General features: G+C 39.5%; 1 protein-coding gene across 1 annotated transcript; it reads left to right on the forward strand.

The window, feature by feature from the left end:
- The first annotated feature begins 1,746 nt into the window (after window positions 1-1,746).
- ass1 (argininosuccinate synthase 1) lies at window positions 1,747-26,159 on the forward strand. The gene is made up of 15 exons (XM_058383394.1): window positions 1,747-1,883; window positions 3,041-3,160; window positions 6,870-6,938; window positions 7,091-7,279; window positions 7,908-7,964; window positions 8,063-8,137; window positions 8,656-8,726; window positions 9,729-9,759; window positions 14,080-14,170; window positions 17,874-17,958; window positions 18,154-18,218; window positions 21,610-21,741; window positions 23,002-23,158; window positions 25,792-25,857; window positions 25,972-26,159. Exons 2-15 carry the CDS (start codon window positions 3,059-3,061, stop codon window positions 26,015-26,017), a joined length of 1,236 nt encoding a protein of 411 aa, XP_058239377.1. The 5' UTR covers window positions 1,747-1,883; window positions 3,041-3,058; the 3' UTR covers window positions 26,018-26,159.
- Window positions 26,160-27,045: the final 886 nt, after the last annotated feature.

The raw sequence follows: 27,045 nt of genomic DNA on the forward strand, positions 1-27,045 counted from the left end.
CCATATACACTATATTGCCAAAAGTTTTGGGACACCCCTTCAAATCAGTGAATTCAGGTGTTGTTTTTCCGGGGTTGGGCTCGGCCCCTTAGTTCCAGTAAAAGGAACTCTTAATGCTTCACCTTCTCGTCCAGCATCACTCCCTGACCTCACAAATAGAGGAATGGTCAAAAATTCCCATAAACACACTCCTAAACCTTGTGGAAAGCCTTCCCAGAAGAGTTGAAGCTGTTATAGCTCTAAAGGGCGGGACAACTCCATATTACATTCATGCTCATGTGAAGGCAGACGTCACAGTTTTGGTCTGGCTCACAGTCTCCGCTCTAATTCATCCCGAAGGTGTTCTATCAGGTTGAGGACAGGACTCTGTGCAGGCCTGTCAAGTTCCTCCACACCAAACTCACTCATCCTTGTCTTTATGGACCTTGCTTTGTCCCCTGGTGTGCAGTCATGTTGGAACAGGAAGGGGTCATCCCCCAAACTGTTCCCACAAAGTTGGGAGCATGAAATTGCCCAAAATGTTTGGTATGAAGCTGAAGCATTAAGAGTTCCTTTCACTGGAACTAAGGGGCCGAGCCCAAACCCTGATAAACAACACCTGAATTTGGAGGGGTGTCCCAAAACGTTTGACAATATAGTGTAGCTAATGTCCAAAACTTATAGAAAATAAACATGAGCCAGAAGGAACCGAGGAACCCATGAGTGAACACCCTCAAGAAATGGATCTCAAAATGAGAAAATCATGTATCCATAAACAAATGATCATGGAAAAAAACAGGAAATAATCCCACCATTCCCAGTAATATTGCTTAATGGTTGGATCCTGGGGCAGCATGGTGGCTTAGTGCCACAGCACTGTTGCCTCACAGCAAGAAGGTCCTGGGTTCAAATCCTGGGTTTGAATCTGTTCTGTGTGGAGTTTGCATGTTCTCCCCATGCCTGCGTGGGTTTACTCTGGGTACTCTGGTTTCCTCCCGTGGACCATTGTGGACTCTGGTTTCCTCCCACAGTCCATGTACATTAGGTTGATCGGTAATTCTAAATTGCCCATAGGAGTGAGTGTGAGTGTGTGTGGTTGTCTGTCTATATTTGTGACCCTGTGATGGACTGGTGACCTGTCCAGGGTGTACCCCTGCCTTTCGCCCCATGTGTGCTGGGATAGGCTCCGGCAGATCCCTGTGACCCTAATTAGGAATAAAGTGGGTATAGAAAATGGATGGATGGTTGGATCCTGAGCTCAGTCTGTACTGAGGTTCTTCAGATGTTCTTCTTCTTACCCCTCTTAAAACATGCTGAAAAACAGACCACAGTTAGAAATTAAACTAGTTATGCAATATCCTGTGAATCATGTTGAGACATGGGCCTGGGCCATGCTTTTGTGTGTATAAAATAATGATGTAATTATAACATTAGACTACTAGTTTAAAACAAAATGTCGGTTTTAAACACAATATCTCTGTTTAACTATCATCAGACTCCATTTTAACGTCAAGGACGAGTCATTTCTTGTTCGTAGAGGTGTAAACTAACCGGTTTTAAAAAGAATTTCTATTAAAAGGAATAATAAATAACTGTAATAAAGTGTTTATAAAGTAATATTGAAGTGTTATTGACGTTAGCGTCTCTGATGAAACACCGGCAGCGCGTGCAACGCAAGTTCAAAAAAACGTTACATCATGCAATGTACTGAAGGACATGCGCTTTGCCACGCCCCCTGACCTCTGATTGGCTGGCTGCTTGCGGAAGCAGCTGACGAAATACTGGCACGTATATAACGTCCGCCACGCGCTCGCCTTCGGTTGCTCGTGGAAAGTGGAAGTGTTGTCTGCTTTATCTTGTTAATCGAGCTGCTTAGATATTTTTCTTAATATTTCTCGGTTCAGGTGAGTATGTCTTTCTCCTAAGTACATCTTTATCAGATCTGATGCCGTTACTTAGCACGGTTTCACGGGTTAAATATAGCGCGTGCTCTATAAATATGAACGGGAGAATTGACTATAGCTGTGCATGTGTATGACGTAACAACACAATTCAATCCTAAACAGGTTTAATTTATTTATATTTATGTATAAATTTGGTTCTTTGAGCCAGCAGTGAGGGAGAATGACACCTGGTCACGTCACTCTGCTTCAAGCTGACCAAAATATCCACAAACATGGACGTTTACACCAGTAGAAGGCTTTTCATTGCTTTTGGCATTGTCCAGTAGTAGTTTAAGTATAATGGACTTCAAAGTATTGATAAAAATGTTGATTCACACCCTAATATATGTTGTGATCCACAAATGCACAAATTATTAGGATAGAAAACAGAAGGAAGTCTGATATTTGTTTCAGTCTTGTCCTCAGAATTCTGCACATTAATACACATTATCACAAAAGCATTGCTCTTCACGATACAAAATGATGCATGAAATAATGTAAAATGCCAAAATGGGTGCAAAACAAATGAATAAGAAGAAGAAGAAGAAGATCACACCAGAATATTTTTTTTACAATATAAAAGTTGTTCCCAAATTTAATTCACTTTGCCGTAACACTGATTAAAGTTCACTTACAAATCAAGGTCCACCAAGGTTTAAACATTAAACTTTAAAATAAAATTTCATTTAATATATCACTTCATCCTGGTTTTAGTCTGAACAGGAATTTCAGAATAGCTTTATTTTGTTTCTTTCCACACGTGGAATAAAACTTGTTAGGATAACGATCGATCATTGACACGGTTATAGGCCATTTCATCTAAGCTTTTAATCGCAGACTCTGATTCAGATTCTGGAGAATCCCCTGCCCTGACTCACGTCTGATTCAGATGATCGGTCAGTTCTGTTCTGAGTGGGAAGTGAGTGTCTTAAAGATGTTAAAAGATGCACAGGCAGCTTTTCCAGATACGACACAAGTGACAATAATCCTTTCCCTTACAAAGACAAATCTTTGAGTATTTCTAAATGAATAAATTTCTTTTAATCCTTTTCAAATCGGCGTTTCAAAGCAAATTCATGTTTTTGTTATTAAAATGATTTTCCCCGACTTTATAAAAGGTACCAAAGAAGGAAAAAATGTCTAAAGGTACAGTGGTCCTGGCGTACAGCGGCGGTCTGGACACGTCCTGCATCCTGGTGTGGCTCAAGGAGCAAGGCTATGATGTCATCGCCTACCTGGTAAGATCTCACCTTGGAATCTTCACCTCTTTTATATCCTTCTCTTCAGTGTAAGAGTCCGTCATGGCACACACTCCATGAAAGATCATGTATAACATGTCACTTAAACTCTGAATCGTTTCGGTTGGATCGAGATGTAACTTTGCATCTTATTACAGAGATCTTTTGCTTAACGGAAGACTGAAGACTTTGCAATTCCATAGATTAAATCAGCGTTCCTTAAATATTAATTGCTTAGAGACAAGACCTTTTGATAAATCAAGCGTGGTCTTGCAGCAACAGGTTTGGTTGCAACAGGAAAAATGATATAAAACATTAGAAATGTATTACAAAAGACAGAGTTAATTGATACACTGCGTTAAAGGGACTGTTTCACTTGTGAAGTCGAAATTACATCTTTGTTGCATCATAGCACAAGTTTTCACTGTTGTACATGAAGCATGTCAAGACAACAAAATACATGTTATGCCTGATTGGTCTTATACACTGATCAGGCATAACATTATGACCACTTGCCTAATATTCTGTTGATCTGTAACATCATATGCAGAGCCAGAACACCAGAGGGCACCATCATCCGAATATTTCTGGCTATGACTTTGTTCTTGCTCGGCTATATAAGCAGCACGCTGTCTACTGTTAGCTGCGAAGTATTGTTCTCTCTAGTAGTTTACCAAGCCTTGCTATTTGCCTCTGATTGCTATTTTTGTGTCCTATGATCCTTGCCTGTCCATGTTTTCTATGTCTCTCGATTCTCGGCTTTGTTTTCGGTTTACTCTAGTGTTTGATTTCCCGGTTTTGACCCTTTTGTGCTGCCACATCGATACTGATTCTAGCCTGCCATTTTGTTTAATAAAGATCTGCATTATGGATTCTGCTAAGCCTGCCTCCGGTGCATCCTTACATGATCCCTCTTTTGCTGCCAAAACAGTCCTGCACTGTGTATTCTGACCCCTTTCTATCAGAACCAACATTAACGTCTTCAGCAATTTGAGCAACAGTAGCTCATCTGTTGTATCGGATCAGCCTTCACTCCCCACGTGCCTCAATGAGCCTTGGCTGTCCATGACCCTGTCTCTGGTTCACCACTGTTCCTTTCTTGGACCACTTTTGATAGATACTGACCACTGCAGAGCGGGAACACCCCACAAGAGCTGCAGTTTTGGAGATGCTCTGATCCAGTGGTCTAACCATCACAATTTGGCCCTTCATCAAACTCAAAGCTCAAATCCTTACACTTGTCCATTTTTCCTGCTTCTAAGATCAACTTTGAGGACAAAATGTTCACTTGCTGCCTAATATATCCCACCCACTAACAGGTGCCATGATGAGGAGATCAGTCTTATTCACATCACCTCTCAATGCTCAATGTTCTAGCTGATCTGTATGTGTGAGTGTATGTGTGTTGTCTTTAAAACTAAATCTGATAGTTAACCAGAATAAGGTCCAAGCAGTGCTGGGATTTTAACCTATAACCTCCTGGTGATTATGCAGAATGTTCAGAAGCACTGATCTGCACTGTGAATGATTTTAGTTGACAACCGTTAAAAACAACCGTCATCTCAGGACATCAGAGATGTGCTAATGAAGCACTTTTCTCACCTGACTTCACCCTGAAGCACTTTTCTCACCTGACTTCACCCTGGTTATCTGACGATAATCTGCCCTTGAGGCACTTTCGCTGTCGCTGTGGTTTCTGCAGTGTTTCGGAGCTGGAGCTTCAGAGCTCGTGAATAAACACAGCCCTGCCAGAGGAGCAGAAATCCGCTGAGTGTGTTGAAGTGTCGGCGCGGATCACACAGAACGCTCTGAAGTGTGAAGGTTCATGATCCCTTAAAGCCTCCAGCGAGGAAAGCTACACAATACAGTCCCCATATCTGAACGAGAGAGAACAATAGTGAGATATAAAACTATAGATTAATTTGCAGCGCATCAGCAGGCCACTTAGGTGCAAGTTTACTTTTTTTTTTAATTCCGCATGCTGCTCCTAATCATAGGCTTCAGTAAATCCTTTTTTTGGGGACTAGTCGAACTTGCAGAACTGCTTTACACAACTTCCTCTAACTTCCTCTAACTGTCTGCCTTACTGTACAAAATACTTCGAGTCCTGTAATGGGAGTGGTGGGAATGTTCAAGACTTGTCCTGACAAGGATCTGTACATGACTTGCACAGGAATAATTAGCATTCATTCATTCACTCACTAACTCTTTCTTTCCCTCTTTCTCTAACTCGTTTATTTTTTCATTCATTTTTTTAACTAAATCATTCATTTATTCCTTCCTTCATCCATTCATTCTTTCTTTCATTTGCTCGTTCATTCATGCACTCTCTAACTCGTGTGTTTATTCACTAACTAACACATTCGTTCATTTGCTCACTAACTAACTCATTCGTTCATTCATTCACTTACCCATCTGTTCATTCACTAACTAACTAACTCATTCATTCTTTTGTTCATTCATTTACCAGCTCATTGATTTATTTGCTCTCTAACTCATTCATTCATTCACTCACTAAGTAACTAACGCATTCATTCATAAATTCATTCATTCATTTGTTGTGATTCTGTGAGTTAACAGGATTATTAATATTTGTAAGTTAACCTTGTTAGCTTGGGGCCATGATACTTTGGTGAAATTTGTGCCATCGACTTAATGTGTTTTTGGAACTTCTTTGTTTAACTGCTTGGTGAGAACATGGTGAGAAAAACTTATCCTTATACTAATTAATTACTAAACTAATTTTTATTAGTATGGGTGTCTTAAAGCAGAGGAAAACGTTCAAATATGCAGTATGGAGCTCTCCAGGTCCAGGCATGGGAAACCTGTGGTGTAAGGTGATGCAGGTTGATTGATGATAACATTTAAGTGTGATATTATCAATAATCTACATGTTCAGGTTCCTTTATTTTCTTCTTTTTACTCTTCATTGAATAACAGTCTGTGTTCTGGGTGTTTGGAGCCAGTAGGTGGCGCCAGAGGACAAGCGGTGATGCTTACAACAAACAGAACCGTAAATTAATTTCTGAGAGAGATTGTGGGTTTTTTAAATAAATAAATAAACAAACAGATAAATAAATAAAGTAGATTCTGGAATAAATGATGCTGGGAATGGGGTGTTTGTTTGTTTGTTTGTTTATTTATTTAGAAATATTTATATTTAATTTATTTGGTTTAAGTTTATTAAAGGCATCACCTGAATGTGAATAACTGAATAACGACTCTAAAAGTGTAAAACTAAGTTAAAATTTGAGTCTTACCTGTAAGGTACTTTTTAGTTTTAAAAATAAATTAAATAAAAAAAAAAAAAAAAGAAAATAACAAACAACTTAAAGGAGTTCTGCAGTCATCATATTAAGGAGATCTGCTCTAAGTATGCATTGTGTGTTGGCCAATAAGATCGGAGAGCGTTTAATTTAATCAACAAGGGGTGGAGCTGGAAAAAAAAAAATCTAAAATAATCACAAATTGAAATAAAGAAGCTAAGATTTAATGGCGCATTTGTAAATTAGCTATCTATCTATTTATCTATCTGATAGAATTATACAGCTAGAAATATTTTAAACATTAGACTGCACCTTTAAGTTTTCACTTTTGGGGACATTGGGTCCAATTTTAAAACTAGATTTCAATAAAGAGGGATTTTCAATACAGAAGGAAATGCATGGCGATTAACCCTCGTGCAGTTATGAATCGTTTGTGTTTTCAGGCTAATATTGGACAGGAGGAGGACTTTGATGCGGCCAGAAAGAAAGCAGAAAATCTTGGAGCAAAAAAGGTGAGGGAGAAATTTAAGTGAAATGTGAGAGAATATTTATAATTTAAAGCAATGTCTGGTTGTTATAGTATAGTAACATTATAGTATATAAAGTAATGGTTTCAAGGTCATCAGCCTAATCGTGTGTGTGTGTGTGTGTGTGTGTGAGACAGGTGTTCATTGAGGACCTGCGTGCTGAGTTTGTAGAAGAGTTCATCTGGACCTCGGTGCAGGCCAACGCCATCTATGAGGACCGGTACCTGCTGGGGACCTCCATCGCCCGGCCCTGCATCGCTCGGCGCCAAGTGCAGATTGCCTGCCAGGAGGGGGCGCAGTACGTCTCCCATGGAGCCACTGGGAAGGTTAGTGCACACAATGTAACTGTGACACTTTATTCAGAAGATCAGGTCTGGGTCACTCATTAGAGTCCAGATTTTTATCTGCACACAAAATAAACGGTCAGAATTGGCTGCTCATGATGGGCGGAGCTACAGAAAGGCAGTTTATTAAACCCGGTGACTCTTTAAAAAACACGTCAGTATTTTTACGTCCATGAGACCGCAACGAAGATATAAGACCTGACAGATTAACCGGGACAAAATGATTCAAATTTTATAAACATATGTGAAAATATTTTGGACATCTTTTTATGTATTTTTTTTTTTTTTTTTTTAGTTTAAATGTAAAAAAAAACAAATTTTTTGTTGGATTTTTAAAAAAGGATATTTTACAAATTTAGTATATAGCCACTTGTATAGTAAATATATTTATTGTGGGACTTTTATTCTGTTAACTCTTCTGTTTTTATTTATTTAGAAATAATTTATCAAATTCTTTATGCTTTAAATCTCTATAAACAGGTTAAAATAATTTTGATCCGTCGTTCACTTCATGCTTTGCCACTAGATGGAGACAAACGTCACGATCCGTCTGCGTTCTCGTACCTCACGATATGTATCTCACCCTTAATCATCCTTATTCTGATTCCAGGGTAATGATCAGGTTCGGTTTGAGCTGACCTGCTACGCCTTGTACCCTGAAGTGAAGGTGAGGACCGGACTCTTCCTCCTTTCCCGTCTCTAATCTTTGTACCTTTTTGATTCGGTTTCCAGTTTATATTGAAAGTTTTCTGTTTCCTCCGTTAGATTATTTCGCCTTGGAGGGTCCCAGAATTTTACAACCGCTTCCGGGGCCGAAAGGACCTCATGGAGTACGCAGAGGTATAAAAAAAAAAAACCTGTGGTGATAAATGTTGATGAGGGATGATGATGAAGGACTGAGGACATGAAGCCTTTATTATTGCCACACATACATTTCAGCACAGTGGAATTCTTTTCTTCGCATATCCCAGCTGAGGAAGCTGGGGTTAAAGCGCAGGGGCAGATATGATACAGCACTCTTGGAGCAGAGAGGGTTAAGGGCCTTGCTTAATTACCTAACAGTGGAGCTTGGTGGTGCTTGAACCCTTGATCCTCCATTTAACAACCCAGAGCCTTAACCACTTGAGCCACCACTGCCCTGATGATGATGATGATGATAATGATGATGAAGATGATTGTAAACACTTTTGTTGATGTTAGATCATTATTTCTGAGTCTCAAATCAGACCACAATCAGACTCATGGATCTGTCTTGTACCTCATTTCCTTAAGTCTCAGATACACCTATTAAGAGCTTAAGACCCTATTAGTGTTTTGCTCGTTAACATTTCTTTAACATAAACCGTTCGTCTTTTCAGAAACACGGCATTCCTGTTCCCGTCACTCCAAAAGCCCCCTGGAGCATGGATGCCAACCTCATGCACATCAGGTGAGATCTCGCAACGCAAAACCGGACACGCAAGCCTGTTCCCTTTTCCACTTTATAATATGGCTCGTGTCTGAGACTCGTCTGAATGGGTTCCTGTACATCAGGAGTCCCCAAACTTGAGGGCCACATCATTTTTTCATTTCTTTAATGGGGGGGCCGGGTCAGTCTGTACCACGTCTGGAATTAGTGTGGAGATTCTAAATGTATTTATTATGCCTCCTTATGCTAGAATAATTTATTTTGTTTTGCAACGTACAGACCAATGATCATTAGTTTTCAAGATATATAGCCTGTTAAAAGAGCGTTATTACTATCATAAGGACATTTTTTCATATTCATTGCTGTTGAAATCACCCGTTCGATGGCAATAAATTTAACAAATAATTAAGCTACGTTAATAACTTAGGGAAATTCATTTTGAAAGCCAACCTTTATTATCAAATACAGATATGATATAAACATGCATTTAAAATAATAAAAATTTTTAAATGTCTGATATTTATATTTAATAAATTCTCACTCAGTCTAAACTTGCAGTTTAAATAATTACAAATTAAAATTACAAATTAAATTAAATTGTTTTAGATTTATATATGCAATCTAGACAATTTTTAATTAAATTTTTATTTCAAATAATTTATTGTCTGTAAGTTTATGCTTACCATCATATATGCAAAAGAAAATAACAGATTTTAAAACAGATTACATTTAACATGAGGATCTCTGAAGACCCCCTACAACCAATTAGATCAGATATCTAGGATCTGTTGGGATCAGATTTTAATACCAAATAAGAACCTGGTCCAAAATCTGAATGAGAAAAATATTATCGTTTAGAGTATCGTGAAAGATCTTTTAGCTGCAGTGTGAACCACTGAAATACTCGAGGTATCGTGATATTAATATTTTATAATCTTCGGAAATATCTGTATTATATCATCAGGATCCTGTTTTACTGATCTTAGTAACCGAAGGTCTTTTATATTGTCTTTTTCTTCACAGCTACGAGTCTGGAATACTGGAGAACCCCAAGGTAAAAAAAAAAACAACAAAAAACAAAATCTTTCCTAATTTCTTGCTTTGAAAATCTTTTCATGGTTAATTGTAAAAGGGTTTTTTTTTGTGATTATATTATATATTCAGTAATTAGTAATAATTCTAGATGAAACATTAGTCTGAATAATAAAAGGCAGAATTCGAACCCGTTCCAACCGGAAGTTGAATCTTTTCCTGTATCAGCACATCATCTCCACATCTCTTATCCAACAGCAGATTGGTAAAAAATTTGTACTTAATAATAAGAAATGATAGTTGTTATTAATGTTGTGGAACATCCATGCTTCAGACAGAAATTGAAAATGAAATCCTTCATCCTGAAGACTTTTTACAGCTTTACGGTTAACGTCACCATATAAATGACTGTATGATTAGATCTACTATACAGTGAATGAGTCGTTACCATAGAAACAATAACTCATAATTACAAGTCTGAGAAGGTAAAAGCTGCTGCTTTGTTATAGGACATGAATCTGACCAATCAGATTTGAGAGGTCTGTGGCATGAGCGAGATGAGAGGGGAGTCTCACGACCTCTGAACCCTTACAACATACCCTTTTTTATTCTTTTTTTTTTTTTTTTTTTTTGTCGTCTTTGCTCTTATGATGAGGCTAGGACAGACAGACAAAGAGACAGACAGACAGTGACCTGTCCTCACAGCGGCCCTGGCTAATTTCTGATTTCATGGGAATGCACGGCCCAGCTGGGCCTCCTGGCTGCCCGGCACTCTCGGGGACACCATTGTCTGCCTTGGGCTTCGACGTGGGAGGGGAAACATTTCATGGTGACACCGTGACACCGAGATGTCACCATTAACAGTAAAGTACAATGGCCTCTGTCACACATACATGTCAGAAAGAGTGACGGGGAGAGAGAGAGAGAGAGAGAGAGAGATTACGAGGCTAAGGGAGGGATGGAGAGAGATCATGTGCTGTCTGTGAGACGGGATACGGATTATTCATTCCTGTAGACTGTACAGGAATGGGCACGATCCCGTCTCACTAGCATTGTAGCTTTCTCATCTTTTTCCTGTTCGATATGAGATGATGACAGTTGTGCTGCTTAGTTATTCATTTTATTATTAACGTATTATTAACATCATAAATAATTATGTAAAAAAAAAAAAGGTTCAGCTCCTTTGTTGGATAAATTTAGCTTATGGCATTGTTAATATAAATAAAAAATAGTAAAAAAAATTAACTACGATAGATAGATAGCAATCAGAAATAAATGACATTTAAGATAATTTGTACAAAAAATAAATAAATGTTTCAGTAAATGATTTGCCCACTTTCAAAATTTAATGGCACTTTAAATCATTTATAAAATGATTTATTAATCATTTTTGGTGAAGCAGTACACCTCTCTCTCTCTCTCTCTCTCTCTGTCTCCCCTCCCGATTTGACCTCGGATGTGTCCTCCAGCCATGTTAGCCCTCATTAAAATAGCATCTCTGTCAGACTTAGAGTGTCGGCCTAACTGAGAGTGACCCAGAGGACAGATATGAAAGAGACACGTCGTTGTTTGGTAAATACAATGAGACCTTTGGTGTGACTCCGAGCCGGAGAGGAAATGAAACGTGTCTCTGAGCCACTCATCAGCTTATTAATACTCAGCCCAGAGGGGGAAAGATGCGTAGCACTGGGTGGTCATCGGGTCGTTTTTGTAGACCAGAGGGGAAAAAAACCTTAAGAATTGTTATGGCGGTGTTAGAAAATTTGTCTGATTTGACTTGAATGAGTTATATAATGTCCAGAAGGAGTAAAGGAGTCATGTATCTGTTCTGTATTTCTCTCGTGTTTCTTCTTTAGCTTTACTCTGAGTTAGCAAAACTATTCATTCTTTGCATCACTTCCTGTTCAATCTTAGCTCGGTTTTTGAGTAGTGTTAGCTGATGTGATCAAATTTTGTGTGTACACATGTGATGAAGCAGTTTCTAACATCCTGGAGTCGTCTTATCTCTGATAGCAAGGCATATTGCCAATAATGATAATTTTATGATGACAATTCGTTAAAGTTATCTACTTTCCTCTTAAGGTTAAAATGTCAGAAATGCAGTGTCTCATGGTACAAAGAAAGAGCTATCTGTCGCAAAGACTTTCCCATGTCCAAGTTACTGACCTAAATAACAAAACACTGACACTGGAGACTCATTTACATTTCTGGCATTTGGCAGACGCTCTTATCCAGAACGTTTTTATACTCATTTTATATGACTGAGGGTTAAGGGCCTTGCAGTGGCAGCTTCTGGAGCTGGGATTCATACACACACACATGTGTATATATATATGAATATATATGCGTGTGTGTGTATGTGTGTGTGTATGTATGTGTATGTATGTGTATGTATGTGTATGTATGTATATGTATGTATATATATATATATATATATATATATATATATATATATATATATATATATATATATATATATATATATATATATATATATATATATATATATATAAAAATAATATAATCTCTATCTCTGTAGAGAGAGAGAGAGGCAATAGTCAAAAGACAAGCGATTTAAATGTCACTTCCATTCCAGTGCCCAGATTTCAATGCTTTATCTTTTATTCCTGTCCCTCCATCTTTTTCTTGCTTCTTTCCTCTTTCCCCCAACCCCCCCCACCCCCCACCCTGTACCTCTCTCTCTCTCTCTCTCTTTCTCTCTTTCTCTCTCTCTCCCACTCACTTTCAGCTCCAGGTCTTTGATTGAAAGGCAATGAGGCAGCTAACATGTGGAAAGCGAGAAATTTACTCGCTCTAAGTTCATGCCGTGGTCCTCTTTCAGGGGCCACGCATTCACTCGCCTCGGAGGACAACAATATGGGTAGAGCCGGATAAAGACCCTCATAGTGAGCCGCCTAAGCGGAGACATGATGGGCCAGTTCACGGACCATTTGCCACCAATGTCCCCCCTCTTTTCTCTCCCTCTAGCTTTCCTTTCTGCCGAGCGGTTTGCCTCTCTGTCAGGGCCGTGCAGCAGGGCCAGCTCCACCTGCAGGGGGCTGGAATTGAAATTCATTGATCTGCTCACTCTCTAGCTGCGCCTCTCCTTTTCGGCTTTGCTTTTCTACCTCCGTGAACCTTGCCATGTCACGTTATGGAGCTCTTGTCCATGTGGATGCTCGTCACAGGACCGCTGGGCATCGTTCGGCCCTGTAGGTAGTCAAATGTTTTGGCTCAGGGAAGGTTTCGACTCACTTTTTTTTCTCCTGTATGGTTTTCTTTATAATACAGAGCTTTCATTATAGTCGTTAAACTTTTGCTTTATTCAACACAAAAATCCAGTGCACAAGGTGAATGACTCTAATGACATTCATATATATCTGGTTATTTGCTGAACATAAACAGATCTAAAGACTAACAGAGGATGTGTTTTATTAGCATATCTATCTATCTATCTATCTATCTATCTATCTATCTATCTATCTATCTATCTATCTATCCATCTTCATTTAAAAATAATGAAGGCCCCAAAATACTATTTTGTTCTGAAATATATTTCCACTAATTATTAATCGATATTTTGCCGTGTGTACAAAGCAATCCTGTTTATTATTTTACCGCTTTTCTTTTGCACAAATGCCAGCAGAGCATTCAGACCTTCAAATCGAAAGCTTCATCGCATCTAGTTCACGCTAGCAAAAGTCACTCTGTGTGGGGGGGGGGGGGACCTCGATTTGGAGCTTTTAGAAGAGACGTGTTTCCTCACACTTTTATCTCCTTATCTCGTGACAGAAAGCGGCGAGGCGGAAAAGAAAGGAGGCGACGCTGGGGCAGTCGGGTATGCTGTTTAGTTAAAAGGAAAGCAAAGGCACTCATTTGGACGTAGATTAGTTATCGTCATGTTTGTCTGGTAAAGGTTTCCATTTAAATGCGCCCGGTGGTTATTTTGCATAGCTCCCCTGCAATTTGCCTCTGCTCAGGATGCATCGTCTGCCAGCTTGCCGTAATGTCAGGTAATTGGCAGGGGGTGTCTCTGTCTGACACGTCAGTCCGTTTACTTTCAGCAACCCCCCCCCCCCATTTGATCCATGCAAATGTAGACAAGACGGAGACTCGGAGACTTCGCTCACGTTCCTTTGACACTTCATCAGAAAGCACAGAGCTGTTTGGAACCGTTTTTTGCTGTTATAAGGGTGCCAAAACTTTTACTATGCTATGCCCAAAATGGCACAAGCACATCCTGACTCTTCTCCCTCACCAGTGTGTATGAGAAGAACTATTTGGATGTAGTTTAGAGCTCATGCTCATTGTAATAACACCAAATGTACTGTTTTCCCCACAGAGTCATGCTCCTTCTGACCTCTATCTGATGACCAAGAACCCTGAAGACTCACCAAATACACCAGACATGCTGGAGATTGAGTTTAGCAAAGGTATCTGTGTGTGTGTGTGTGTGTGTGTGTGTGTGTGTGTGTGTGTGTGTGTGTGTGTTGCCCCCATCAGTCAGCTCGGTGATGGGAGTCAGATCTCCTGCTGCGTTGTGATATTGACCAATCTTCAGTCCTACTAGCCTCAGTCCAGCCACACTGACACACTTACAGCTCTGAATATACTCCCATTATAAAAACATGGGCATTAATGCCAGTCATTGGCTGTGGAATGTTCCAGAACTGCATAACGGAGTCGGTGTGGATGGGATTGAGGATTTTCACCCACACTTACACACACGGTTTGATCGATACTCAGTGTGTCGTGGGCTTAAGACAAGTAGTAGCAGTAATAATCATAATAATCTTGACCAAACAGAAATTGCACCATTATAACTGTTACCATGGTAACTTCTCGTCAATGAGTGTTTGGAATGGGTAGTTTCTTCTATATGGTGCATGTCGCACGTCGTTTTCTTGTTAGTGTCTTTATGATGTGAACACTTAATATACGTCAAACTTAACCTGAGCTCATTAAACGCTTCATTAAGTCGTTTTCTATCGCAGCGTGCCTCTAGTTCTAGTTTATATTAATTTGCACATTCTACATATAGTAAGATATCAAACAAATGAATTTATATAATAAATGTATTATTTATAACTGAATAAAGGATACACCATAACGGAGTTTTCAGGACAGAGGAGGATTTTCAGTTCCTCTTTAACATCACAAACTGTGTTTTATCTGAAAAAGAGAGAAAAGCAAGAGGAACATTTAATCTAACGCTAAACTTAAATCCATCATCGATTTGAAAAAAATGTATTATTGGCTCTGATGCTCTGATCCAGTGGTCTAGCCATCAGTTTGGCCCTTTTGGTCAAACTCAAAGCTCAAATCCTTGCGCTTGTCCATTATTGGAGATCATCAGTCTTATTCACGGCGCCTCTCACTGGTCATAATTTTATGCCTGATCGGTGTATTATAATTGCTGTTATAGCATGTTCATTTCATTGAGAAATTTCCAGCACATCCCATTTTGTGTTAAACTATTAATTAATTATTATTCACCTAGATTTAATTGGACTCTATTGCAATGGAATTAACACATTAATTATTTATGATCAGTCATAATTCAGACATTCTACAAGAAAAATAAAGCACTAAATATTCTCCAGACCCTGAGAAGTTAACCCAACTGCATGGAGAACTGCATTTTCTTCACACACACCCCCAAGTTTCTAGTGAACTGATTGGATCAGACAGTGATGTCATTGTGTTGTTTAAGCTAGTCTATGATCCTTTTCTGATCAGTATTCATAGATTTTAGTCACCTCCATTTATAGTGTCCATGAGAAAAGCTGGTTTACTGACAACGCACAAAAGATCCACCCCTCCCTCCTTCCCTGGTCCTGTAAAAAAAAAAAAAAAAATTCTTCTCGTCTTTCTTTTCTTCTCGCTTACTTTCTCAGCGCTTGCTTTCTCATCGATTAAAAAGAATTTTTAACTACTAAACCTTTTTCCTCTTGTCATTTTACAAGCCCGGCCCCTCCCTTTTGCTTTTCCATGTCTTGCACTCACTCTGTGGTTAAAAAGAGAGAGAGAGAGAGAAAGAATGAGAGAGATAGGGTTCGAGGAAGGGGAAAAGAGAGGAAAAATGTAAAGCTTTAATTTTTCCTACAACTGTGTCTGCCGTGTCTTTGTACTGCTCGGAGGCAGAGAAAAGGACCTGCGTGTTGACAGACACCGGGGAGGGGGAATCCGAGAGACTCCCGCGTTCTCGCCGTGCTTTAATTTATTTGAACTTTTAATCTAATTATTAACTATTTGCAGTGATCCTCGGCTTTGTTCCTCAGGCGAGGACTGCTCTTTTGGGGCGCCCTTGCACCCTTCGGGGCGCTCCCAGGATATGGGAATGGGGCGTCTGACAAAAGAACATGTCTGAAAATATTTTGTCAAGTCCCTTTTTTACGTGTCATTCTAACAGGGCTTTTACACCCACAGCCGAGAAAGGGTCGACCTGAACCGCTCCATTTGGCCGTGATTGGCAACTGCAAGCATGCTAAATGCTAATGAGGCTCCCAGATGCATAGAAAAGGGGGAGTAGGCGGTTAAGGGTAAAAAAAAAAAAAAGAAACGATCAGCACTTTCTTTTTTTTTTTTTTTTTTTTTACTTCTTCTCCCTGTTCAAAAGAGTCCTCGAGCCCTCTCTTGTCTTTCTTCCAGTCGCTCCAGATCTCCACCCTAAGCCTTGGTCTATTGCATCGTTTCCACCTTTGGCCTCCGAGTTGCTCATTTCATGCTATGAATAAGTAGCCTATTGACAGTGATTTATTTATGGGGCTCCAAAGCATGCGGAGTGAAAGGAGCGAGAGCTGGACCAGGCATGGTGGCTCTTAGATAGTGTTAGTCTGTGCCAGAGTGTTCAACTGTGTCCTATTTGTCTTTTTGTTTCTTTTTTTTACCACGGAAGGCTTTCATGTAAAGAGGCAGGCGAAAGCATCCAAACTCATTACTCACGCAAAAGTGCGATTACTGGGCCGAATAAATACTCTGGTAAAAGTTTCGTTCTTCCCTCAGCTTGACAACAGAAAAATATTCTAAACAGTTAAAGAAAGGGTTAAAATTGCATATTAATTTTTAGAATTAACCAAATTAATTATTCTACAAAGGAATTCTGTAATTCATTTTTTCTATTGAATTTTTTTTAATTTATTTATTTTTCCTACTTAACCCATTCACCTAACTGCTAATAATGGCACCAGAGAGATTTCACCCTCATCTCTTTAGTCATCCCCAAACTCAAAAGGACGTCGACTAGCCGAGTCTCCGCCGTAATTTCGTCTTGTAGCTGCATTGCATTCTGGGATGTTTGCGCCACTGAGACTTTTGCATCAACTCTACCTACGATGATGAACATCTCTTTCACCAAGGAAAGCCACAACTAAGTCTAACTAACAGCAGCTTTATTTCTAATCTCGGAAAAGTTAGCAAGCACGACGCGCGAGCTAGCCGAATGCTAATAGCTAGCTTTCCCGATGCTGTGATCAATACAAATAAAGTTTTGCTTATTATGTCTCATTCTCGCTGTCACATCTAAACATGGAGTTTAGATCTGAAGCCTGTTACTGTCTCTCTCTCTCTGTTGCGCTCTCTCTCTCTCTCTCTCTCGCTAAAAGAGGACATGGTGACACAATAGCTGGAGTGTGTAATTAAATTACTGAAGGCTCTGCTCACGATTTCACAGCCTTAAGAGTAGTAAAGCTTTTGAATTTATAAGTGCTTTTCTTCAGCTCTGCTATTCACCTCTTCCCACCACTCCTCCTAAATCACTCTATCCCTCCTCCAGATCTCTTCAGCTCTGTATTGAGTCTAGGTGCTTTTTCTTCCACAGCCAAATTGGCTGGTCTTGACCATTTGGATGAAAAAAAAACCTCAAACTAAGAACTTGTCCAGGAACTGTTACCAGTTCTCTCCCTCTCTCTCTTTCACTTTTTTAAAATAAATTTGCATCACAGATGATTAAAAATGTCAATCGTCCATTCTAAAGATTCTTCGTTGTCGTTGTAAACAAAGAAACCCCTTTAAAATCAATACAAAAAATCAATACACATATAGGGCCACTTTTGCATGCTTCTAATAGCTATCTCTATGGTTGTGGTTCATATTTTGAAAAATGCTGACTCATAAATGGAAATCGTGTGTGACCAGGCGTACCGGTCAAGGTGAGGCACGTGAAAGAAGGAACGTCCAAAGACACACCGCTGGAGATCTTCACCTATCTCAATGAAGTAGGGTAAGTACTTGCACATCATTGGTATATTTCTATAAGCTTTAAAATGTAAAACTGTTTTTTTTATATATATATATATATATATATATATATATATATATATATATATATATATATATATATATATATATATATATATATATATATATATATATATATATATATATAAAATTTTTGTTTTTTTTTGTTACCTCACAGAGGAAAGCACGGAGTCGGCCGAATCGACATCGTGGAAAACCGCTTCGTCGGAATGAAGTCCAGAGGTATTTCTAACACCCATGTGACCTCAAAGGTCTACGCTTCTTTACACCCGGAAAAAATGGATTTAAACGGTTTTTCTTTTGTTTTATTTTGTCATTGTGCATCACATGAGCGCATCAGAGTGCAACACTGGCCAAGTGAATCCACTTCCTTTCCATTTTACCACAGGGTGACAGGTAGACATTTAAAGCTCCAGATTTTATTTTAGATTTGTCTGTAGCTTTGGTCTAAGAGAAAGATGAAGGTGTTTGGTATAAGAAATGCAGAAACAGGAAGTGACAGCCTGTGTTTATAACAAATTCCGGATGAGCGTAGCGAAGTGAGAGATATGTGTGTGTCATGATTCTTCGGCAGACAGTGGGTCATTTCCGAGTAACGGAACGGAAACGACTCGTTTGACGGTTGTCAACGTGATAATGACGAACAGATATTCGGTGGACCTGGCAACCCTCCTCTGGCCATTAGTGCACTGTTTGTTGTTCCCACCGGCACAGGCTCGCAGTCAGCTGTCACACTGTCAGTCAGGATGAAGTCTAAAACCTTCCAAAGGCAAAACCGGACAGGAATGTCGCAGATTTATGTCCACCTGCTGATGTCATACCTGTAAGACCTGCAGAAAGATCAACTGGTTTGTTTTTGTTTTCTTTTTTAAATAAGAAAGCACAGCGTAAACATCATGGTTTCTCACGGCTTATTTTTTTTATTTCCTTGTGTGGAAAATCAAGGACTGCAGTTTCATATCACACACAACTTATATTCACAGCCTTGCTGACCTTTAAAAATATTAACTTTTAATTATTTGTATATTAATAATTTATAATAATGCACAAGGAATGCAATCAGGGGACTCAGAAAATACAGTTTTGTTTAGTTTTTAATTTTAATATGAATATCAATTACCATGAATAATTAGCTATTTTATTGGGTGTACATTTTTAAAAAATAATAAGAAAAAGAGAATGTAAAAAGTTACTAATAAAAAAAAAAATAATAATAATAAAAAAATAACAAATTATTTTTAAATAATAATTTACACCCAAAGGACCCAAAAATAAACCAAAAAAAAAAAATTTACTTATCTAATCATTGACCATTATCTGGACCTGATCACGCCTCGGGTTATGTGCAATTGAGTGTAATCTTTTTTGTGTGTTTTTGTGTCACGGAGGCTTTGAAGTGTTAAAACCTGGCGTTAATTCCACACTGCCATCTAGAAGAGAGCCGTATCTGCTCAGATAGCAGCAAGAATGCTAAGCTGCTTTGACGTACCTGTGTTAGCAGGGCGGGACGCCCAAAGGGCCACGAGCCAAGCAAGGGATAGTTTAACCACACACACACACACACACACACTTCTTTGTCTCACTTAGGCTACCTTTTTCTCCTTCTCGGTCTTATTCACACACACACACACACTTTAAAAGATTAATGCTTGCAAATCAGCAGGCTTTTGTCTAGATAATCTGTGCTAGCCAGTCCGTTCCTTTAGGGAGCTTAATTCAGGGAGAGTTATCAGATGCCCCCTTACGGAACTGGAGCACTTTAGCTCTTTGGCTCTAGCCTCACTTAAATCCACAGAGCCTTAATGTATCAGATTGCCAGCTTTCAGTGCTTAAAAGATCAGTCGTTTTTTAAGTCCTGTTTTGGGCAGAAGGATCTATGGACATTCAGCTTTCCCTCTGCCAGCCTGAGGCCTGCTTCCCAATTAAGAGCTTTGTGATATAGAGGAATGTTCACTAGAAACCTGTGGACAATTTAACTACAGATTTAACTATAGACCGCAGGTTCTTGTGCTATAATTTTTGTTGGAGAAGGCTACAGGAGGCTAATAAACTGAAATCCAGTGCCGTGTATATTTAGCTTATCGTGTATATGTATACATATAGTGTGAAAGAAAAATGACACTAGAAATGAGACAAAACTGTAGGGAATACCAACTTTTACCTCATAAGTGCTGGTAATTAGCTACAAAAAAGCCTCAGAGTCAGTATAATTACCTCATAAACACTTAGCATGAACTGAAATGAGACTTTTACCTCAGACATGTTGGAAAATTGCTAGAGAATGATTCCCGGCAACTGTAATCGCTGTTAGCATCGACCACAAACTACCCTAACACAACAAAGCATATGTGTACGTCAGTTCTACCTTATTTTCTCATGAATTGTGCATCTAATGTGAACGCTTATCCTTCAAGTGTCTAGATTAGATTGAGAAATACATACATATCTAGCTAGCATATCTTGAGTATAATGGGACAAAACTGTATGAAATCAAAACATTTACCTCAGATATTTTAGTAACCTGATATAAAATGGCTTTTAACACGGAAATGTTCGTATGCACGTCGCTCAATTGTTCGAAATGAGGAGAATTTTGTTGCTAATTAACTGCGAAATATAGCGCCAAGACAGACACCTTGTATACAAACACAGGAAGAGAACAAACACACTACAAATGAGAGAAAAGTGTTGGAAATACCAACATTTACTTCAGATGTTTTGGCAAAATGCTTTGTGATTTTGTGTTTTTAACGTAAATACACTTATCGTTAAAGTGTCTAAAATCATGAATAGAAAACTGTTGCTAAGCAACTAAGAAATATGTCTCTTGCTAGCATATCTTGTATACAAACAACGTTAACAATGAATGGCATCAGAAATGAGTCAAAACTGTAGGGAATGGCAACATTTACCTCAGACGTGTTGGTAAATAGTTTTAAAAAAGACTAAAATGACACCATAATCACACTTAGCATTAAGATTAAGCTATTAGTTGAACACAATGCTAACCGCTCACACCATACAGTATACTTATATGAAACCGTCTTATTTCTGAAACTGCTTCCTGTTTGAAACGAATGACTTTGAAAAATTATAGTTTGGATTTTTATTACATACGAAACAGACAAGTGTATGAAAGGTTGTTTTCTTGATTTAATATGTGCCTCAGTATAAACCGGTTCAAATGGTGTAAAACTTTAACCTCCCATCTTCCTTTCCTGTTTCTCTCTCTAGACAGCTGAGTGACAGCTTCATTTGTGCATAAGTTAAATATCGGTTCTTTCTCTCGCGCGCACACACACACACACACACACGGATGTTGTAAATTGCAGGGTGGAAGAATCAGGGCAGTAGATTTTGGCAGCTGAGGGTTGTTACCCTATCATTTCCGCTTGTTGCTCTGTCTACAACAGGTGATGGACAGCATGCTGGTCAGCAGACTTCATTATCTTAATTATGATACCCGGACATGAGACCGGACTCTGTCTCTTCTAGCATCTAGACAACTTGACAGCGTTATTTATTTAAGATGTTTTGATTTACATTTGGCAAAAAATGTCTGCTCTTCTGTTCTTATATAATGCTCCTGTTTCTCATTCTTGCTTCCCGTCAGGTATCTACGAGACCCCGGGAGGCACCATTCTCTATCATGCTCATCTGGACATCGAGGCGTTCACCATGGACAGAGAGGTCAGACGCATCAAGCAAGGGCTGGGCATCAAGTTCTCTGAGCTTTTGTATAATGGTATGAAGCAAAGATTTTTGAGAGCATTTTAACACCACGAATAACTACAAAAAGCTGCTTATTAATTATTGTATTCTTTTTACTGTATTAATTGTATAAAAGCACAGAATTCCACATTAGACACCCTTCCTGATCTCCTTGCATTCAAAAATTCAACTTTAATATTAATACTTAGAGGCCCCATAACAGATGTTACATAATAATAAAACCCAAGTGTGAGCACCTAGCTGATCACACACACGCACCTCCTCTCATCCTTTCGCTCACACCGAGCCTCCTCCTTTATTCTCCGTCTTTCTCTGGCTCAGGTGTCCTAATCCCTCCGTCACAGGCAGCAGGCTGCTCTCTGGCCCGTCTTCCCTTCCCATAATAGGATTTGAACTCATTAGTGGCTGATTACAGATCAGTCTCCCTGCAATTAAAGCCACATGGGAGTAAGAGCAGGCGCAGGGGAACGGAGCACCTTACAAAGGTGTGAACAGATTAAACTCATTAGAGTCCTGCGCTCGGGGGAAACGGAGGCGGCCGGAGCTGGAGAGGGAGCGCTCGGCCCCTGCCATCCCACAGAGAAGAGAGGGATGGATGGACTGTACGCAGGGCTCCGATCACACCTGCACACAATCACAGCCTCAGTGGATACGCTAATAGCAGGGGGAAAAAATGGTGGGGGGAACAAAATGCTGAAGCGTGTGAAGCTCGATTTTGGAGTCTTTACACAATAGACTTAATGCAATAAGACATTTCTAATTCATTTTTATGAATAAAAATTATTAGGCTGAATTCCATCATCGTTTTGAAAAATCTATACTCTTATCAAGCCTTGATACCGTCCATTTAATAGTTATTTATTTTTTGGTATGAGAGATTTTTGGCATCTTTTTGGAGTATGCATCAGCAATATTATTATAAGATAAAGACAGACTGATATTCATATTTAACTAATTGTAATGCCCATTTCTTCTTCCCAACTGTTCATGGATGTATTAAACACATGGAGTATTAAACAGATGCTGATTGTTGTCAGTGCTCAGCGTCTTAAATCACATAAGTTTCCATTTTAAATTAATTACTAATCAATAATTGCTAGAAGATTTTACCAAGTTTGAAGATTACATAAATTCATATCAATCTCCATTTGCTTGAAGGGAAACACTGTAAACACTCATTCCCAATTAATGTTCCTGCAGTTCATTTCCTTGGCTGCTACACAATCCTATATCTGTTTCTCCTGTATTGATTAATTTCTTGATTTTTCACCAGGATTTTGGTACAGCCCAGAGTGCGAGTTTGTGCGCCACTGCATTGCCAAGTCTCAGGAGAACGTAGAGGGCAAAGTGCAGCTGTCCGTGTTCAAAGGCCAAGTCTACATCCTGGGTCGGGAATCACCCAAGTCTCTGTACAACGAAGAGCTTGTCAGGTAAGCACCATGACTCTGTCTGTCTGTCAGATAAGGAAAACTGCCAAGGTGTGTGTGTGTGTTAAGCTTGTTCTGTGAACCTGTCCACAATTAAGCATCCAGGGGAGGCAGTTTAATACTGAAGGGTGCGAAACAGATCTGAAATGAATGACCGTATTGCACCAATGACATGGTTTCCATGGTGATTGCATCATGTGTTGTACCATAGTTAATATTAATTGGTTCGTGATTTAAGTACAAACGTCATGTTCGGATAGCTGGTCATCTCAAATCAAGTCAAGTCCCCTTTGTGAGATTCATCACCAAAATTTGAGTGGGGAATTTGACTTGGCCACTTGTTGAAAAGAGAAATCTGGTTTATTCTACTACTACAGAATGATGAGAAGTTGTTTTGCTGCCTTTTTCCCCCTCAAGAAACCATTTTAGATCAGTGACCAGAACCTATGTCCATGATGAAGCTCAATGTGTGTTATGTTGCATGAACAGGTCACTCAGCATGTCATCCATTGAGCTGTAACCATCTGTAGAGGAACCACAATCTACAAAGTACCAGTAGAAGGTGCTTTAGAAACGTCAGATTCTCTCTCGCAGTTTTTTCCATCCATTGTGTCGTCTCTCTTTCCTTCTGCCTTGTCCTGGGAGAACAGTGAGTGTATTTAGTGCTGTGACCCCTGGACGCCCTCAGGGCAGGCTCAGAGCTGACCAAAGCGGTGCGCCCATATGCCCAGGCCTCTCCTCTTGCGTCAGCTGTGCGCTAATGGCGCTAATGGTTAAGCATGGAAGCGTTCGGTGGAAAGGTCACATCGGTGGATTTCGCTTTGTGCTTCAAGAGACTTTCAAGAAACAAGTGCGCAAGAGAAAAAGAATGAATACGAGAGTCCCAGTCTCTGTGTCTTCCTGCAGTGACTCAACGGGGATCAGTAAATAGTATCATTAGCACAGTGGTGTCCCTCACACGCCGTATTGATCCAGCAGAAATGTCACAATGCGGCTTACCAGTGATTACACTGACAGCTGTACATACAAAGACTTACACACCAGGATAAACACATACACACACAAGGTAGTGGAAGGGGGTCTGTTTTTTACATCCCTTGCTACATTCAGTCGAGATCTTTCCCCAGACTCGTGTGCTGGTTTTTTCTTCGTTTCCTCTTTCCTAAGTCACTAATTGTCGTGTTAGGCTTCTTACTAGGTTTCTGTGTGTAGTTCAGAGCAGCAGGTAGAAACTGCAGTAATTACAAAATACAGAGGAAAAAGAAAATCAGATCAATAGGATGGATAATGTCGGGGACAAAAACAGGGAAAAGACTACACTCTGAACGTTTGTATGTATTCATTTGGCAAATGTGTTGATCTAAAGCAAGTTAAAGTGAGACCGAATCCAATCCAAGCTTAGAGCTGTTCACGGAGACGGCAGAGAGACCAGTGCTACACCAATGATGTTCTAAATGAACCTTTTAAGGAAATGACCAGCATTCCGTTATATAATCGAAGTTTCCTTATGAACAATACTCTATGTTGAACAAGAACATACTATATTGAAAGTTAAGGGTCCGTAACCATCTGGAGAACCTGAGAGGAACCTTTTCGTAGGAGTTAAATAAAGAATGAAGGAAGGTTTTATGTGGAAATATGACAAAACTGTAAGCCAGGGAAATTGACGGTGGACTTTTTGGGATCCTCAAAGAGATATTGCCAAAAGTTTTGTGACGTCTGCCTTTACATGCACATGAATGTAATATGGAATTGTCCCGCCCTTTGCAGCTATAACTCTTCTAGGAATGCTTTCCACAAGGTTTAGGAGTGTGTTTATAGGAATTTTTGACCATTCCTCTAGAAGCGCATTTGTGAGGTCAGGCACTGATGTTGGACGAGAAGGCCTGGCTCTCCGCTTTAATTCATCCCAAAGGTGTTCTATGGGGTTGAGGTCAGGACTCTGTGCAGGCCAGTCAAGTTCCTCCACACCAAACTCACTTATCCATGTCTTTATGGACCTTGCTTTGTACACTGGTGTGCAGTCATGTTTCAACAGGAAGGGGTCATCCCCAAACTGTTCCCACAAAGCTGGAAGCATGAAATTGCCCGAAATGACTTGCTGTGCTGAAGTATTAAGAGTTCCTTTCACTGGAACTAAGGGGCCGAGCTCAACACCTGAAAAACAACACCTGAATTCAGTGATTTGGAGGAGTGTAACAAAACTTTTGGCAATATAATGTATTTGAATAGTTAATGTGTTTAGTTTTTACATGTATTTAAAGGGTATTGTGTGGTAAGTTTCCATTAAACAGGTTTGTTGGTTTGTCTCTGGGGAAAGTTCCAAGTAGAACCCTATGTAAGAGGATTTTCTTTCAGAGATGGTCAATTAGAATGACTTTAAGAAGCTAAGAAGCTGTAATTATATGAAAAAGCCCTTGAGGAACCATTTGGGAACACCAACTTCTTGGTGGAAAAGGTCTAGTTTGCAAGGGTTAACGCAAATGTTAGCACTTTGCCGCGTTCCCCATCACATAACGGTGTCAGATTGAGAGCACCTCACGAGGCAGTCATATCATTGATTTCTCCTCTCTCTCTCTCTCTCTCTCTCTCTCTCTCTCTCTCTCTCTCTCTCTCTCTCTCTCTCTCTCCTCCAGCATGGATGTTCAAGGAGATTACGATCCTTCAGATGCATCCGGCTTCATCAAGATCAATGCAGTCAGGTAGGTGCAGACACTTAAACCTCATTAAGTACGGATCTTATCTGTAACAATGCATTTGAACAAGTCATTGCTTGCCAGAATGAATTTTAATTAATTTCCTTTAATTCCTTTTAGGCTACGAGAGCATCACAGGTTGCAGGGAAAAGACCAGTTGAAGTAGTGACAGCTTCACGTCTTAATGACTTGATGGCTTATATATCACAACATACTGCTTTTATTCTTTTAAGTTGTAGATGACTTGATAGCTACAGTAAACGAAAAAAAAATACTGTAACAGTTTATTAAAAACGCTGGAAACTGTCTGTCATTTTGTTGTTTTCTAACATATGGTAGATAGACGCAAGCTTACATTGTCTGGCTTCATCATCGTCTGTGTTTTAATGCTAATCCGAGAGAAAAAAACAGTGAAAACAATGGAATAAGTAATATAATAAATGTTGAATCAGAAAATTACCATTTAAAGCAAATAGTCACTCATAAAGCTCCTACAGAGATTCGGTCTCCTATTTATGTAAAACATTTTGGGGTCCCAATGGTTACACTACTTAAAGGAAACTTTTTATGACGATTCAGTATCCCAATATCATCACTGCTACCATGTGGTATTCTTTTATATCTGAATTTTTGTTCATTTCCACCAATATTTCTGGAATCTTTATAAAGATAAAGATTCGTCTGTGCTTCCACAGCTGCCCAAAGTTTGTTTCAAAAAGTAGTGCTGAATATTAAAGGAGAAGGAAATACGTCTAGCCATCAACCCACTCGTCATGAAATGGTGACACGATGACAAAGTGGACAAGAAACCCTGAAGAAATGACATCTCAAACTTCGCCAAGCCATTTACTGTCCACCAAACTGTCCTCAACATACACTTACATGCTCTCTTCTCCCCCGACCTCTTCACTCCGTTCCATTAGCCGTAGCTGGGGTGGTCTCTGGGTGCTTTTCAGCGCCGCACTTAGAACCCGGACCAGGATCCCCCCTGCTGACTGTAATAAGGTCCCTTCCATGGCAATCAAAAAAAACAAAACAACAACAACCTGGAACATTCTGCATACACTCTGCGATATGCATTTCACACAGAGACGTCTTCGCACCTGAAACCTGAAGTATTTCGGTCTGAACTTTCTTCCTGTATTGTTTTGTTCTTCTAGAAATGACCAGTTTAGATAAAGACTTTCACAATCA

This window comes from Hemibagrus wyckioides, linkage group LG28 (genome assembly GCF_019097595.1).
Source record: "Hemibagrus wyckioides isolate EC202008001 linkage group LG28, SWU_Hwy_1.0, whole genome shotgun sequence".
Taxonomy (NCBI): Eukaryota; Metazoa; Chordata; class Actinopteri; order Siluriformes; family Bagridae; genus Hemibagrus; species Hemibagrus wyckioides.